Source organism: Marmota monax, unplaced genomic scaffold (genome assembly GCF_021218885.2).
Source record: "Marmota monax isolate L192 unplaced genomic scaffold, Marmota_monax_Labrador192_F-V1.1 WCK01_AAM20220418_F8-fsc00063, whole genome shotgun sequence".
Classification (NCBI taxonomy): domain Eukaryota; kingdom Metazoa; phylum Chordata; class Mammalia; order Rodentia; family Sciuridae; genus Marmota; species Marmota monax.
In genome coordinates, this window is record NW_026693726.1 from 2,351,124 (window position 1) to 2,366,396 (window position 15,273).

Here is a 15,273-nt window from a genome sequence, read left to right on the forward strand (position 1 = left end):
ATTTTTCTCAAGTACATTTGAAATATTTGCCACAAAGCACATTTCAGTAAATTTAAAAAGATTGAAATAATAAAAAGTATGTTTTCCAGGGACAGTGAAATGAAGTTAGAAATGAAGTCAGTGAATGGAAAGAATATTAGAAAATTTAGAAAATTTAAAATTCGGTCAGCCTTCCATATTTGTATGTTCTGTATTTGTGGAATCAATCAAGTGCAGATTGAAAACATTTAGGGAAAAAATTGCATCTGTATGGAACATGTACAGACTTTTCCCCTAGTTCCTAAAATAATACAGTGTAACAATTGTTTACATAGAATATGTATTTTATTAGATATTATAAGTAATAAGTAGATGATTCAAATTATATGGAAGGACTTACATAGGCTATGTGCAAATACTCTTGTCATTTTATTTATTTGGTACTGGGTATTGAACCCAGGGGCACTTAACCACTGAGCCATATCCCCAGCCCTTTTTTGTATTTTATTTAGAGACAGGGTCTTGCTGAGTTGCTTAGGGCCTCTTTAAGTTGCTGAAGCTGGCTTTGAACTCAAGATACTCCTGCCTCAGCCTCCTCAGCTGCTGGGATTAAAGGCGTATGCCATCACACCCACTTACTCTGCCATTTTATATAAGGGAATTGAACATTCTAAGATTTTGGTATCCTTTAGGGGTCCTGAAACCAGTCTCTCAAGGATATCAAAGGATTACTATATGCAGAAATTAAACACATTCTTAAACAATAGGTCAAAGTAAAAATACCACAGGGGAAATTAGAAAATACTTGTAGACAAAAATTTAAAAAAAAATTACTTGTTTGATGCAGTGAAAACATGCTCAGAGGGACATTAATAGTAGTAAATATTTACATTTAGAAAAGGAAGATCTTAGCCAGGCCTGGTGGCACAGGTCTATAATCCCAGAAACTCAGGAGGCTGAGGCAGGAAGATTGCATTCAAGGCCAGCCTCAGCAATTTATCATGACCCTAGTGAATCTAAAAAACAGCAACCCTCAAAAAACTCCATTAAAGCTAATAAACAAATTGAGCAAATGTGTAGGTAAAAGATAGATACAAAAGAAATAGTTGTGTTTCTGTATACCAGAAAGGAACAATCAAAGAAGGAAATTAAATAAGAGTTCCATTATAAGTAACATCCAAAAGCAAAAGGAGTACACTCCTTTAGGAAATATGCATGCACTCAAAAGTAGAAAATGTTGTTGAAATAAATTAAAAGGAGATCTAGGTAAGTGGAAGGACATACTGTATTCATGGATTTGAAGATTTAGTATTGTTAAGATGGCATTACTATCCAAAGCAAGTTATAGGTGCATTGCAATTTTTATCAAAATTCTAATGACCTTTTTTGCAAAAATGGAGAAGCTGATCTTCAAACTCATGGATTCCAAAAGGCCCAAGTAGTAAAAACAACCTTGAAAAAGAAGAAGAAAGGTGGAGAACATATATTTCCCAGTTTCAAAACTTACAATTAAGCATGGTAGCACATACCTGTAATCCCACCTACTCAGGAGGCTGAGGCAGGAGGATCTCAATTTTAAGGCCAGCAAGACCTGTCTCAATATTAAAAAAAAAAAAAAAGAGTGTTATAAATGTAGCTCAGTGTTAGAGTCCTTGCCTAGCAAGCATGAAGCCCTGGGTTCAATTCCCAGTACTCCCTCTCTCTACCCTTCTGAAAAAGGAAAAAATACTTACTACAAAGCTATAATAATCAAAACAGTGTAATACTAGTGATATAAATATAAATGCATACACAGTCACAGCCACACACCAATAGAGTATCATTGAGGGTACAGAAATAAACCTATTCATCTGTATGCGATTTATTTTTGATAGTTGCAGGACCATTCAATGGGGAAAGAATAATTTTTCCAACAAATCATTCTGATATAACTGGAAATACACATGCAAAACCATGAAGTTGGATCCTTGCCTCACACTGTATACAAAAATTAACTCAAAATGGATCTGTGACTTAAATATAAGAACTAAAACTCAACAGCAAAACGATAACCCAACTAAAAAACAAGCAAAAGACTTGAATAGATATTTCTTAAAAGAAGATATACTGGTAGCCAAGATGAACATGATAAGAGATATTCAAAATCATTCATAATCAGAGAAATGTAAATGGAAACCATAGTGAGGTACCACTTCATGCCTACTAGTTTGGCTAGAATCAAGACTCCAGCAATATCAAGTTTTGGTGTAGATGTGGAGAAACTGGAACTCTCATGTTGTGGGTGGGAATATTAAATGGTTTAGCTATTGTGGAAAAGAGTTTGTTTCTCAAACTAAATTGTCATGTAACCCAGATTTTCCACTTTTAGGTATATATACAAAACAATTGAAAACAGGTACTCAAATAAATGTATACATGCATGTTCGTAGTAGTACAGTTTTCAATAGAAAAATTATGGAAACAACCCAAATACCCATCAATGGATGAATGGGCATATTTATCTTACCTACATACCATAAAATTTTGCTTAGCTATAGAAAGCAAATGAAGTACTGATACATGCCACAATGTAGAAGAACCTTGCAAATGATTTTAAGTGAAAGAAATCAAACACAAAATGATTCCATTTATATGAAATATCCAGAATATATAATCCATAGATATAGAATGCAGATTGGTGGTTGCCAAGGCCTAAGGGGTAAGGAGGAATGGGGAACAACTGCCTAATGGACATGCAGTTTCCTTTTGGAGTAATAATGTTTTGGAACTAGATATAGGTAGTGGTTGCACAGTATTGTGAATGATCTAAATGTTACTGTATTGTTCACTTGAAATAGATTAATTAGATGTTTTGTTGTTATGTCGATTTTACTTTAATAAAAAATTAAAATGTTTACAAAGAAGAAAGCAGATATTATTCATAGCCAAGATAAATAAATCACTGATTAGAAAGAGATTGGTGATTGATTTAGCAGACAAAGGTGCTGTAAATGTTTAAAAGAGAGGAAAGCAGGAGGAACATGATGTGAAAATAGATAGAAGATACAAAAATATACCCAAAGGCAATTTCTAGAGATTAAGAATGCAGTATCTGAAATTAAAAAATAAATACTGAATGGAATTATAGCCAATTATATATCATTGTTGTATGTAGGACACCTCAAAAAACTAAACAATTTCTCTATTTGAGTTTTTGTATGTGTCCTTTGTATAGGATGATGGGACATAATGGGTTAATAGCAGATAAGCCACTGTAGAAGAAAAGATTAGTGAGCTCAAATACATAGAAATTGTGGCTACTTCAAATGATGCATAGGTTGGAAAGACTGAAACAATAGTAGTACATCAGTGAACTGTCGGGTGATGTCAGGTGGTCTGAGATACATGTAAGTAGAATCCCAGTAGAAGGGAGGGCAACAGGCAAACTATTAGAAGAAATAATGATTGAAAATCTTCTATGTTTAGTGAAAACTATAAACCCACAGATCTAAGAAGTCAATGAGCGTGAAGTAGAAGAAACATTAAAGATGAAAAACAGGGCTCATCATAATCGAATTTCTGGAAACCAGTGATACTGAAAGAAAATCTTTTGAGGAATCTGAGGTTTAAAAGAAACACTATAAATAGAGAGGTTTTTGTTTTTGCCATCCTGGGAATCAAACCCAGGGCCTCACACATGCCAGGTAAGCACTCTATCCCTGAGCTACACCCCCAACCCTGAACAGAAATACAGATAAAGATTACCACAGAACTTTTCTTAGAAGCTGTGGGCCATAAGAAAGTTGTAGAAGGGGCTGAGGACATACTCTGTTGGTAGAGTGCTTGCCTCGCATGCACAAGGCCCTGGGTTCAATCTCCAGCAAAAAAAAAAAAAAAATTTTTTTAGTTGTAGATGGACAACAGTACCTTTGTTTTACTTATTTATGTGGTGCTGAGGATCGAACCCAGTGCCCCACACATGCGAGGCAAGTGCTCTACCACTGAGTCACAACCCCAGCCCTGGAGTTACATCTTTAAAGTAATGAAAGAAAAATATTTATTAAATTAGCATTTTATTCCTTTTGAAAATACTTTTCAGAAAGAAGTGACTTTTTCTTGTGTTTTCTTAATTATGTTAAATATACATAACATTTTATCATCATAACCATTCTTTTTTTAAAAATATTTTTTAGTTGTAGTTGGACTACAACTTTATTTATTTATTTTTATGTGGTGCTGAGGATCGAACCCAGGACCTCATATGTGCTAGGCAAGCGCTCTGCCACTGAGCCACAACCCCAGCCCCATCATAACCATTCTTAAGTGTACAGTTCTGTGACGTTAAGTGCATGCATATTTTCCTGCAACCATCAGTATAATTCATTTCTAGACCCTTTTTTCATTTTCTCAACTGGAACATTCTGCCCATTAAACAATTAACTGTTATGATTAACCATTGTAACACCAACTCCTCATTTCCCTACCCCAAGCCTATGACAACTGCCACTCTACTTTTTGTCTCTATGAATTCGACTACTCTAAGTACCTTCATACAAACAATCATACAGTTATTTTGTGACTGGCTTAGCTTTTTTTAGCCTAAGGTCTTCAAGATTCATTCACATTTTATCATATACCATAATTTTCTTCCTTTTTAAGATTAAATAAAATTCTAATATATAATATTCTAATATATATACATGTATATATATATATTAGAATATTATTTAATACACACATACCAAATTTGTTCATCCATTCATTTGTTGATGGTCATATTTGGGTTGCTTCCTTATTTTGGTTTGTTGTGAATAATGCTGTGTGAATGTGGATGTATAGATATTTGTTTGAGTCCATTCATAAATTCTTTGTGTACAGAGAAGCTTAAAAACAATGCCCTGTAGTGAGGTAAATAATGTATCAAAACTGACACAGGTGACACAGATGATGTTCAAGAAGTCAGAGATACAGATAATACAGAAATATAAATATGAAACTTAAAAAGATGAAAAAATATCTGAGAAGAAAAATATACCAGATGAGATTAAAGGCAAATTTGACATTGCTGGAAAAATGACTAATAAACTTGAAGAAACAGCAAGGAAACCATCCAGAATGAACCACACAGAGGAAAAAAAATAATTTTAAGAATTAGAAAGCATCAGCGAAGTGTAGGGTACCTTCAAACAGCCACATGGATGAGGGATTAAAGTTCCTGAGGGAAGCAGGACACAGATAAGTATGTGTCAGGAAAAAAATGGCTAAAAGCATTCTAGACTTAATGAAACCAGAAGCCTACAGATCAAAGAAATGAATTCCAAGTGTAAGAAATATAAAATGATACCAAGGTATGTCATTGTCAAATTGCTGAGTGCAATTATTAAAAAGAAAATCTTAAAAGTGGCCAGAGACTTGGTCATGTTATATGCAGAGGAGCAAAGATTAAGATGTAAGCAAGGAGCCAGATGTGGTGGCGCTTGCCTATAATCCCAGCAGCTTGGCAGGCTGAGGCAGGAGGATTGCAAGTTGGCCAGCTTCAGTAACTTGGCAAGGCCCTAAGTGACTTAGAAAGACTGTCTCAAAACACAAATAAAAAGGGCCGTGGCTGAGTGGTGAAGCATCCCTGGGTTCAATCCCTGGTACAAAAAACAAACAAACAAACAAACAAAACTAATGCAAGCAAGGAAACAGTGGAGAAGCATCTTTAAAGTATAGAAAGATGAAAAGTATTAACCTAGAATTCTTTACTGTGAAAACAGATTTCAAAAACAAAGATGAAATAAACAATTTTCAAATACACAAAAGCTGAATGAATGCACCACTAATATACCCCATCTAGAAGAAAATTAAGTTCTCCTTTATTCAGTAGGAAAATAATACTCAGTGCAGATAGCAGATTTTGTGTTCACCCAAAACTAAAAAATAAATATTAAAAAAAATTTAAAAAAACATTGATAAGAGAAATTAAACTGCCTAAATAAATAGAGAATTATGACTGATTCTCATTATTCATGGACTTCTTCTTTGTGAATTGGCTTCCTCATTAAAACTTATTTGTAATCCCCAAATCAATGTTTTTGGTACTTTTGTGGCTGTTTATAGATACTTGCAGAGTGGCAAAGAATTCAAGTCACCTAATGCGCATATGAGGTTGAACAAGTCCACACTCTGTTTTCTTGTTTCAGCTTTCGGATGTAACCAAGTGGCCTTTTCCTGGATTATTTAGTGTCACATTTGTTGCATTTCTGTGCTTCTTGTTTATTTCTTTGTTTCAAATGACTCTCAGGTGTAATTTTTAAGTGCTATATAAGTATTCCTAAACCCAAGAAGGCATATGTTAAGGAGTCTTCATTTAGTCACAATATCTGTGTTGTTGGCTATGAGTTCAGTATTAATCAACCAAACATATATTTATTTGCAAATATATGAAAGTTGTGTGTATGTGTTTATGTAAAGTAGGGGGTCTTTAAACAGAAACACATAAAACACATCATTATCTCAATAATGAAAATTAACCATATCTTTTTCATGGGTTGAAAGACTTGACTTTGTTAAAATGTTGATTGTCACCAAAGTAATCTATAGATTTATACTCCAATCTTTACATGCTGTATTGTCAAAATGGACAAAATAAATTGCAAGTTAAAACCATTTACCATTATACATCTATTACAATGACTGACGTTAAAAAGATGACCATAACAGTGTTGGTAAGGATACCATATGCTTTTGCAGTGTTTAAATCTCAAGATAGCTTATTGGAAGTTGGAGATTGCAGGCATGACACTTAGGGCCTGCTTTGAATCAGATCCTTGAGCATCTTCTTTCTGTTTTTCAGAATCGTGGTGGCACTGTCAAGACTTTATAAAGGACAAGAGCAATTAGGATTTAAGACATATTATAAACCATTCCCTACTTTTGGTATGGCTTTATAAAGTAATAATATTAAAGTTAAACATGCTCATGTGAAAAAAGTAAAAGAATACCGTATATTGAAATAGAAAGTGAGAATATTCCCAATCCCACTTTTTAAATACATGCACCTTTAAAGAAGATAAAGATACAATCAGAATAATTTGTAACTTTTTATTTTTTTTTTTTTTTTTTTTTTAAATATTTATTTTATTTATTTATTTTCAATTGTAGGTGAACACAATATCTTTACTTCATTTTTATGTGGTGCTGAGGATCGAACCCAGGACCTCACGTGTGCTAGGCAAGCATTCTACCACTGAGCCACAACCCCAGCCCAATTTGTAACTTTTTAAATTCAGCATTTTGCAGTGTTTTCCCATGTCATTCTATAAGCCCTATACCTCTTTTAATCCCTCTCCTCCTCCTCTTCCTCTTCCTCCTCGTCTTCCTTCTCTCTCTCCCCCCCCCTCTTTTCCCCCCCTAGTCCCCTCCTTCCTTCCTTCCTTCCTTCCTTCCTTCCTTGGTAATTAACCCAGGGATGCTTTAGCACTGAGCTATATCCCCAGCCATTTTTATTTTGAGAGATGGTCTGGATAAGTTTCTTAGGGCCTTTGTGGTAAGTTGCTGAGACTGGCCTCAAACTTGTGATCCTCTGCCTCAGCTTCTCAAGTCACTGGTCACTAAGATTACTGACTTATACCTCCTGTGCCCAGTTGTTTTAGTTTTTTCAAAGCTGCATAGTCCTAGGGCTGGGGATGTATTTCAGGGGTAAAGTGCTTGCCTGGTATGCAGCAGGCCCTGGATTCAATCCTTAGTTTAAAAAAAAAAAAAAAAAAGTGGCCTCAAAGCTGCATATCCTTACAGTTTATTTTACCAATCCATTATTGGTGGATAAATTATCTTATTTATAATTCTTATTACTACAGTCTTGCTTTCTTATTTTAATCTTCCACTTGTATTTATGCCTAGATGTAGAGTTGCTGTTTTAAACTTAGGTACAGTGGAAACTTGAATCAACATTGTACACCAAAAATTAGCGCTAATTTATGTTTGCATCAGTAATGTTTGCAACCGTTTCCTGACATCCTTGCCAGTGCTTACATGATATTAAAAAAAATTATGTTAATGCACTGTACATTTTTAAAAAGCTAGAAGAAAGAATTTTGAAAGTTTTTACTATAAAGAAATGATAAATGTTTGAGAAGGTAGAGATACTCAACCTGATTTAAATATTATACAATACATACATGTATTGAAAACATCATATTACTCCATGACTAGTTATAATTTTTATGTATCAGTTAAAAATAAATTTAATTCAAAAAACAAAAAAAGGAACTGGGGCTGTAGCTCAGTGGTAGAGCACTTGCTTCACAGTTATGAGACCCTGGGTTTGGTCTTCAGCACCATAAATAAATAATTAAATAAATAGCCCATCTATAGCTAAAAAAATATTAAAAAAAGAAAAAAATTGCTAGCTATTATATCTCACTGGAGTTTGAATTTTTATTTTTTTAATTCTTTTTTTTTGGAACAGTTATGTTTTCTCAGTAAATTATGTGATTTGGAGCTGGGGATGTAGCTTAGTGGTAGAGCACTTTAAAAAAAAGGGAAACTAAAACATTACATGGATTGTGTATACATTTTCCCTTTTTTCTTTTGGCTTTAAAAAACACTGATTTATGTTATTTTTGTATTTTATAATTGTTAACAGTTTGTCTTCATTTGTTACCAGTATTTCCATAGATTGTTTCTTAGTGTTATTTATCGTGTGTTCTTTTTTTTTTTTTTTTTAATTTTTTTATTGTTGGTGATCGTGTGTTCTGCTTTGCCAAAATGTTACATTTTTATGTTGTTAATTATCAGTTTTTTTCTTTTGTACCTTCTATGTTTCTTATCTTTAATACCTTCTATATTATAGGACTATGAAATATAGCTAGTCCAATTTTTTTTGTGTGCTTTTGTGGTATTTTGTATTTTAATACTTTTGGAATTTATTTTTGTGTTTATGTGAGATAGGAACTTACATTTTTTCCTGGTAGATAAATGTTATAATAGAGTAGTTCAACACCTAAATAGTTCAGCAGTGATTTTGCTTGGACAGCCTGAAGTAGCATTTCTTGTAGAAGGCAAGAGTTTATTTTTTGTCTTAAATTTTTTTTTCCCTTGGAGATTAGGGTGATTTTCTAGAGGAGAGTCGGGAAAGAGATATAAAAACTGTGTCCAAATCACTTCTAGGAATAGGGATAGAAATAGACTCTTCTCTAGAGAAATATGCTTTGGAAGAGGAGGTAGGAGTTCTGGTTTAGGAAACTTTTGGAGTTGTAGTGAATTCTAATTACATTTTTTCCCCATTATTGCCTTCCATTCATTTTGAATTGTGTTAAATGTTCTGCTTGCATTTGTCAAATATGATGTTTTCTGTGCTTTTCCCCTTGTCTTTGAAAAGCGTGACTTTCTCTCATCTTGCCTTGGTAGATTCCTGCTTTCCTTAACTAACCTGATTGCCACCTCTTAAAACCTTATTTTCTACACTCCTTTTCATGAGGATTCCTTATAACAGCCTTATTACAGCACTGAAAATACTGTAAATTATTGTATGTGTCTACTTTATGTGTCTTTTTTCTTCTCGGAGAGTATGAGCTCCTTTGGATACAGAGAATTTGCTTGTTCATTGAAAACTGTGAGCTACATTATTTCGGTATAATTTAAAGATTCAAGTCCCAGAGAGTCCAAGAAATTTTGTATAGATATAAAAGTAGAGTACATCTAAAAAAATAGAATGTATCTATGCTTTTGTTGGATATGCATTTACTGTTGGTATCAGTGTTTCTTATCCAATTTATGGCAAGTTACATGTAAATAAATTTCAGATCAATAAAGGTAGAATATTCCCTTATACACATATGAAAAATCTTAAGTGTAATTCATATAATACTTGGGAATTTTCATGGAAAACAACATTAGGCATGTGTGATATACCAGGAAAAATAATAACACATGCTTTTCACATATATTCAAGAAGTACATTTCTATGAATAAAATCAATTTATCCTAACAGAACATTTTAGTTCAAAATATTTGTAATAGGGAGACATGAAAAACATTTGTATAACTTTCTTAATAGTTTTAGTATTTGATGATAGCATGTTTTAATAAATACTTATTATCACAATAACAGTGGATTCTTAATCATAGTTAACAGTGTCTTATATCATTTTATTCAACCTATACAATCATCTAATAAGATAAAACAACTACTATCCCTATTTTACTATATAGAAAGTGAGATTTAAGATATAAGTTCTTTCTTTCTTTCTTTTTTTTTGGTACCAGGGAGTGAATTCAGGTGCACTCAGTCACTGAGCCACATCCTCAGCCCTATTTTATATTTTGTTTCGAGATAGTGTCTCACTGAGTTGTTTAGTCCCTTGCCATTGCTGAGACTGGCTTTGAACTTGTGATCCTCCTGTCCCAGCCTCCTGTATCCAGCTAGGATTTAAGTTCTTTCTTAAGGTCATATAGATATCAGTAAGAGACAGAGATATCCAAAACATGCTCTTTACCAGAAGAGGAAATCAACAACCCAGTTGTTCTCTCCAAATGGCAGAGTCTTAGATAATGAAATCCATTATTATCAGTTTTATTTACTTGTAAGTAGGCTCTTGCTTACCAGCTACCCAATGAACTTGAAGCTTACTTCAAAATAACTTCAGGGATAACTTAGGTTTCTTGAAAATGTCTATCTACATAAAATTGTTTCTCATTTTTTGCAGTGTTAACTTTTCTAAAATGTTATATATAAATTAAGTCTATCTGTGTTTCTGTCTCTCTCTCTTTTTTTTTTTTGTCTGTGTATGTGATACTGGGGATTGAACCCAGGGCCACAAACATTCTTGCAAGGTGCTCTACCATTGAGCTATACTCCTCAGCTCTATATCTCCATTTTTATAGAGCAATTTGTTTTATAATTTGTAGATGCTTTATCCAAATTTTGGTATAATTCTAAAATTATTGCTGTATCATTAGGCTCTGTCGAATAGTTAATACTAATAAATAGGGAAACAGCTATTTAGAATAAAGTTTTAATCATTTTGTAAAGGAAAACATTACAACTACAGTTATTTTCCCATCAATTAACTTTAAATATTTTGGATTTTAATTATGAAGCTTTATCAAAGCAAGATCTTGGGCTAGGGATGTAGTTCAGTGGTAGAGTACTTGCCTAGCATGTGCAAGATATTGGGTTTGATCCCTAGAACTGCAAAAACAAAACAAAGTAAAGTAGGTTCTTAGACCAAAATATCAAACATTAAAATGCTTTGTTGGATTCATGTTAATTTTATGAATACAGAATTAAAATTAGTGGAATATAAGTTGTATAGCATGTTATTAGCACTTCCTTAAAAGGATTTAGATCAATTTTTTTTTAAATCAAAAAAGGCTCATGTGACTATAAATGTACCATCTTATTCACTTTTTTAGAGGGGGTGGTTTGCTGGGGATTGAACCCAGGGGAACACTTGACTAAATCCCCAGCCTTTTTTATTTTTAGACAGGATCTCCCTAAGTTGTTCAGCTGGACTTAAACTTGTGATGCTTCTACCTCAGCCTCCCAAGTCACTGGGATTAGAAGTGTGCACCACCACACTGGCTTAATCACTTTTTTTTTATATTTATTTTTTAGGTGTAGATGGACACAACACAATGCCTTTTTTTTTTTATGTGGTGCTGAGGTTTGAACCCGGGTCCCGCCTGTGCTAGGCGAGCACTCTACCGCTGAGCCACAATCCCAGCCCCATTAATCACTTTTTAATATATTTAAAACTTGAACAATTAAGCATTTTCATACTATAAAATTTTACATTATGCCAGCTATGCTCTGATATTTTTGCATCAGATGAATTTGCAGCATTATTGAATTATGAAAATTGTACATTAGTAGTATAACTATTGTTCCAGTATTAAATGAAATAGGCTGATTTTTACCAGATTTTCAATATTTTCTCATTTTTACCAAAAAAAAAAAAAAAAAGTCATTCTATTTTTGCTTTTTGATGTTCAATAAGCCATGCTATTTGTTGCACTTGAGTATTTCATATCATGGTAAGCAAGAACTAAAATTGATTATAGCTGCAGGTCACCAAATTTTCCATGATAACCAATTTTCCAAATTGAACACACAATGGATTAAGTAAAATGTGGGTTTTCTCAACTTCTCTTGTCTTTTTTCTTTGTACTATTCCCAAAAGAAATAATTGCTAGTTTTTATGTTTTTTTTTTTTTTTGCAGACACTAAAAATAGTTAATTGTAAATTCAGCTGTCAGCTGTATTGGTTCTACACTTGGTTTCTTAGATTTTTCTCTCTTTTTTACTTAGGCCTTATCAGGTATTTATGTAGTTTTCTTGTAGAATAGTTTCTTTTTTAAAAAAACTTTATTTTATTTACTTATTTTTATATGGTGTTGAGTATTAAACCCAGTGCCTCATATGTGCTAGGCAACTGCTCTACTACTGAGCCACAACCCCAGCCCATAAAATAGTTTCTTTTTAAAAAAATTTTTTTTTTTTAGTTGTAGATGGACAATACTTTTATTTATCTTTATGTGGTGCTGAGGCTCAATCCCAGTGCCTTTCTCGTGCTAGGCGAGCACTCTACCACTGAGCCATAATCTCAGCCCCCAAATAGTTTCTTAATCATAATGTTCATGATCAAGTCATTGTAGTAAATTATTGGTTTAAGAGTAATTAGGAATTTAAAAGAATACTGTTTTCCACACTAATCTTTGCCATAGAAAGTTTGAGGATGAAGTTCTTAAAATCAGCAATTTCTGTTTATTTTATGTATTATCCATACATTGTGCCTATAGTTTATTTAAGTAAACTTGCATGTTTAATAGCTAGGTTTTAGAATTTTTATTGGCATTGATCAATGGGAGATGAAAGGAAAACTGAAAATTAGTTAAATCTGTCTATAAATGAGATGAAGAAAAATATAGGATAAAAAATATAATATTAGAAAATTATTCTGAAGCTATAATAATACCTTATATTTGCAGTATAGTTTAGAAAACCATACTATACTTTTTAAAATCTTAAACTCACAATAAAATTGCGAATTAAGTAGGGTAGCTTTCCTACCTTCATTTTATAGAAAGAATAGAAAGTTTAGTAACTTTAAGCAAAGTCATTAAGACCTTGAAGGTTAGGGAAGGATTTTTTAAACAAGATATAAAAAGCACAAACTATAAGAGAAATGATTGGTAACTCTTGATAGTCACATGTGTAATCCCACCTACTTGGTAGGCTGAGGTAGGATACCAGGTTTGAGGCTAGCCTGGGTAACTTGATGAGATCTTGTTTCAAAAAAAGGGCTGAGGATGTAGTTCAGTGGTGGATCACTTGCATACCATGTATCAGGTCATGAGATCAATCCCTTGTATCATATGCATGAATAAAAAAGAGAACTATAACACATAAGATAATCAGGAAAGAACAGGAGTAGTTCACAGTGATGCATAAAGTAAGACAAAATGTTTAACCTTACTAGTTAAATCTGGGCACACAAATAAAAATAATAGTAGGGAAAAATACCCAAGAGACATTAGTGGGATACCATTTGTCAAACATCAAGTAATGGAAAATTAAAGTACCTGGCTGCCATACTCCATATTTTCTTTTCTTTTTTTTTTTTTTTAAAACATATTTATTTATTTAGTTAGTTATTGGCAGACACAACATCTTTGTTGGTATGTGGTGCTGAGGATCGAACCCAGGCCACACGCATGCCAGACGAGCGTGCTACCGCTTGAGCCACATCCCCAGCCCCCATACTCCATATTTTCAAGCTTGAGGATAAATTGTAATTCTTATGCTGCCAGGGGAATTTCATTTGGTACAGTCATTCTGAAAGCTGTTTAGCAGCATTTTCTTGTAAGAGTGAAGAATTAGAAAGCACCCTAAATGTCTCTTAGTAGAGAGAGGGATAACTACATTATTGTATGGAAAAATCTATAGCAGTTAGATGTAATGCACTAGATCTATATAGGTTAAAATTGTAAAAACATAATGAAGAGTGAGGAATGTAAATTGTGAAAAATTCTAAGTTTATTATTATTGTTTATGTAAATACAAAACCAAATGTGTCAAAAGTGTATTTTCTCATGAATATACATGTATGTCCATAAATATATTTTGAAATATCCTACAGGAGTATATTCTAAATTTTTGTATTAGTAGTCTCTGGAAAAGATAAAAGGAACTTAGTTGAAGTACTGTTTTTTAATAGAAGAGATTCATAACTATAATGTGAAATAATCAAGATTTAAGGTAAATATGGAAAATGTTACCGATTTCAGTTCTGACTGTTCGGTAGTGGGCATTTGTTAAATTATTTTTTCTACTTTTAACTTTCAAAATTTCCTAAAAAAAAAAGAAAGAAAGAAAAGAAAAGAAAAGAAAGTTTAATTTGCTGAGGGTTCCCAAATATAGTTGGAAGAACAAGTACTTACTTTTAGAACTTGATTCCCAAGTCTATAACCTTTTCTACTACTGTGCTGCCTCCAAATGAGAAGGAAAAAAATAAAAAAGAAAGGCTAGAAAAGGTGGACAGAATAAGCTTTTTAGTAATAAGTAGTCAAGAATTTACTTGATTATGATAGAATTTCTTGAGAGTAAAGGAAATTTATAATATAAATTGAAAGTTATAACCTTATTTAAAAATCTATGCTGTTGTTACATATGTATAGAGAAGTATTTAAGAAAAAGGTACTTTATTGTTTAAAATGTGATATATACTTCTGTTGCATGTAATGGAAGACATTTTAGACAATTTGATTTTTGAAATACAAAATTCATGAAAATAATTTATTCATGTATACAATCTAATTTTAGTCCAAAAAGTGAAACTAGTTTTCTTCCATTTTGTAAAGTCATTCTTGACAAAAACTTTATAGCCTTTTTATTTACAGCTTCTCTCCAAGATAAAATGGCAAACCCCAAAGAGAAAACTCCAATGTGTCTGGTAAATGAGTTGGCCCGTTTCAATAGCATCCAACCCCAGTATAAACTTCTGAGTGAAAGCGGGCCTGCTCATTCGAAGGTAAGGTTATGAAGAGAGGTGGTCAGACATGCTTATCAAATTAGCAGACTTACCATCTCAGGTGTTAATTGTACATTATTTTGGAGTGTGGGGTGGTAGATGACCTGGAGGCTCTTTGTTTTGTATCAATATTTTGAAATGTAAACAATTTTGTTGCTTATTATGATTTGTAAAATGCTTTCAGATACAGTACCTCACAAAAACCTTATCAAAAACACAAGAAATACAGGTTTTTAAAATTTCTGCTTTGTAAATTGGGAAACTCAGGCACAGAAAAGTGACTTGCTTTATAGTTCAG

General features: G+C 32.8%; 1 protein-coding gene across 10 annotated transcripts in view; it reads left to right on the forward strand.

Moving 5' to 3' along the window:
• Stau2 (staufen double-stranded RNA binding protein 2) overlaps positions 1–15,273 on the forward strand; it is a 274,753-nt gene that overhangs the window by 16,111 nt on the left and 243,369 nt on the right. For 5 of the 10 annotated variants that reach the window (XR_009228323.1, XM_046460516.2, XM_046460515.2 and 2 more), the window contains 2 exons: positions 6,797–6,879; positions 14,845–14,975. The exons of 2 other annotated variants lie outside the window; for them this stretch is intronic. Coding sequence is in view for 6 of the 8 variants with exons in the window: in XM_046460516.2 (XP_046316472.1) it covers positions 14,862–14,975 (114 nt within the window). In the remaining 2 variants the exon portion in view is untranslated. The remainder of the gene's footprint in view (positions 1–6,796; positions 6,880–14,844; positions 14,976–15,273) is intronic. 3 more of the 10 variants (XM_058584401.1, XM_058584400.1, XM_058584405.1) reach the window with 2 other exon arrangements.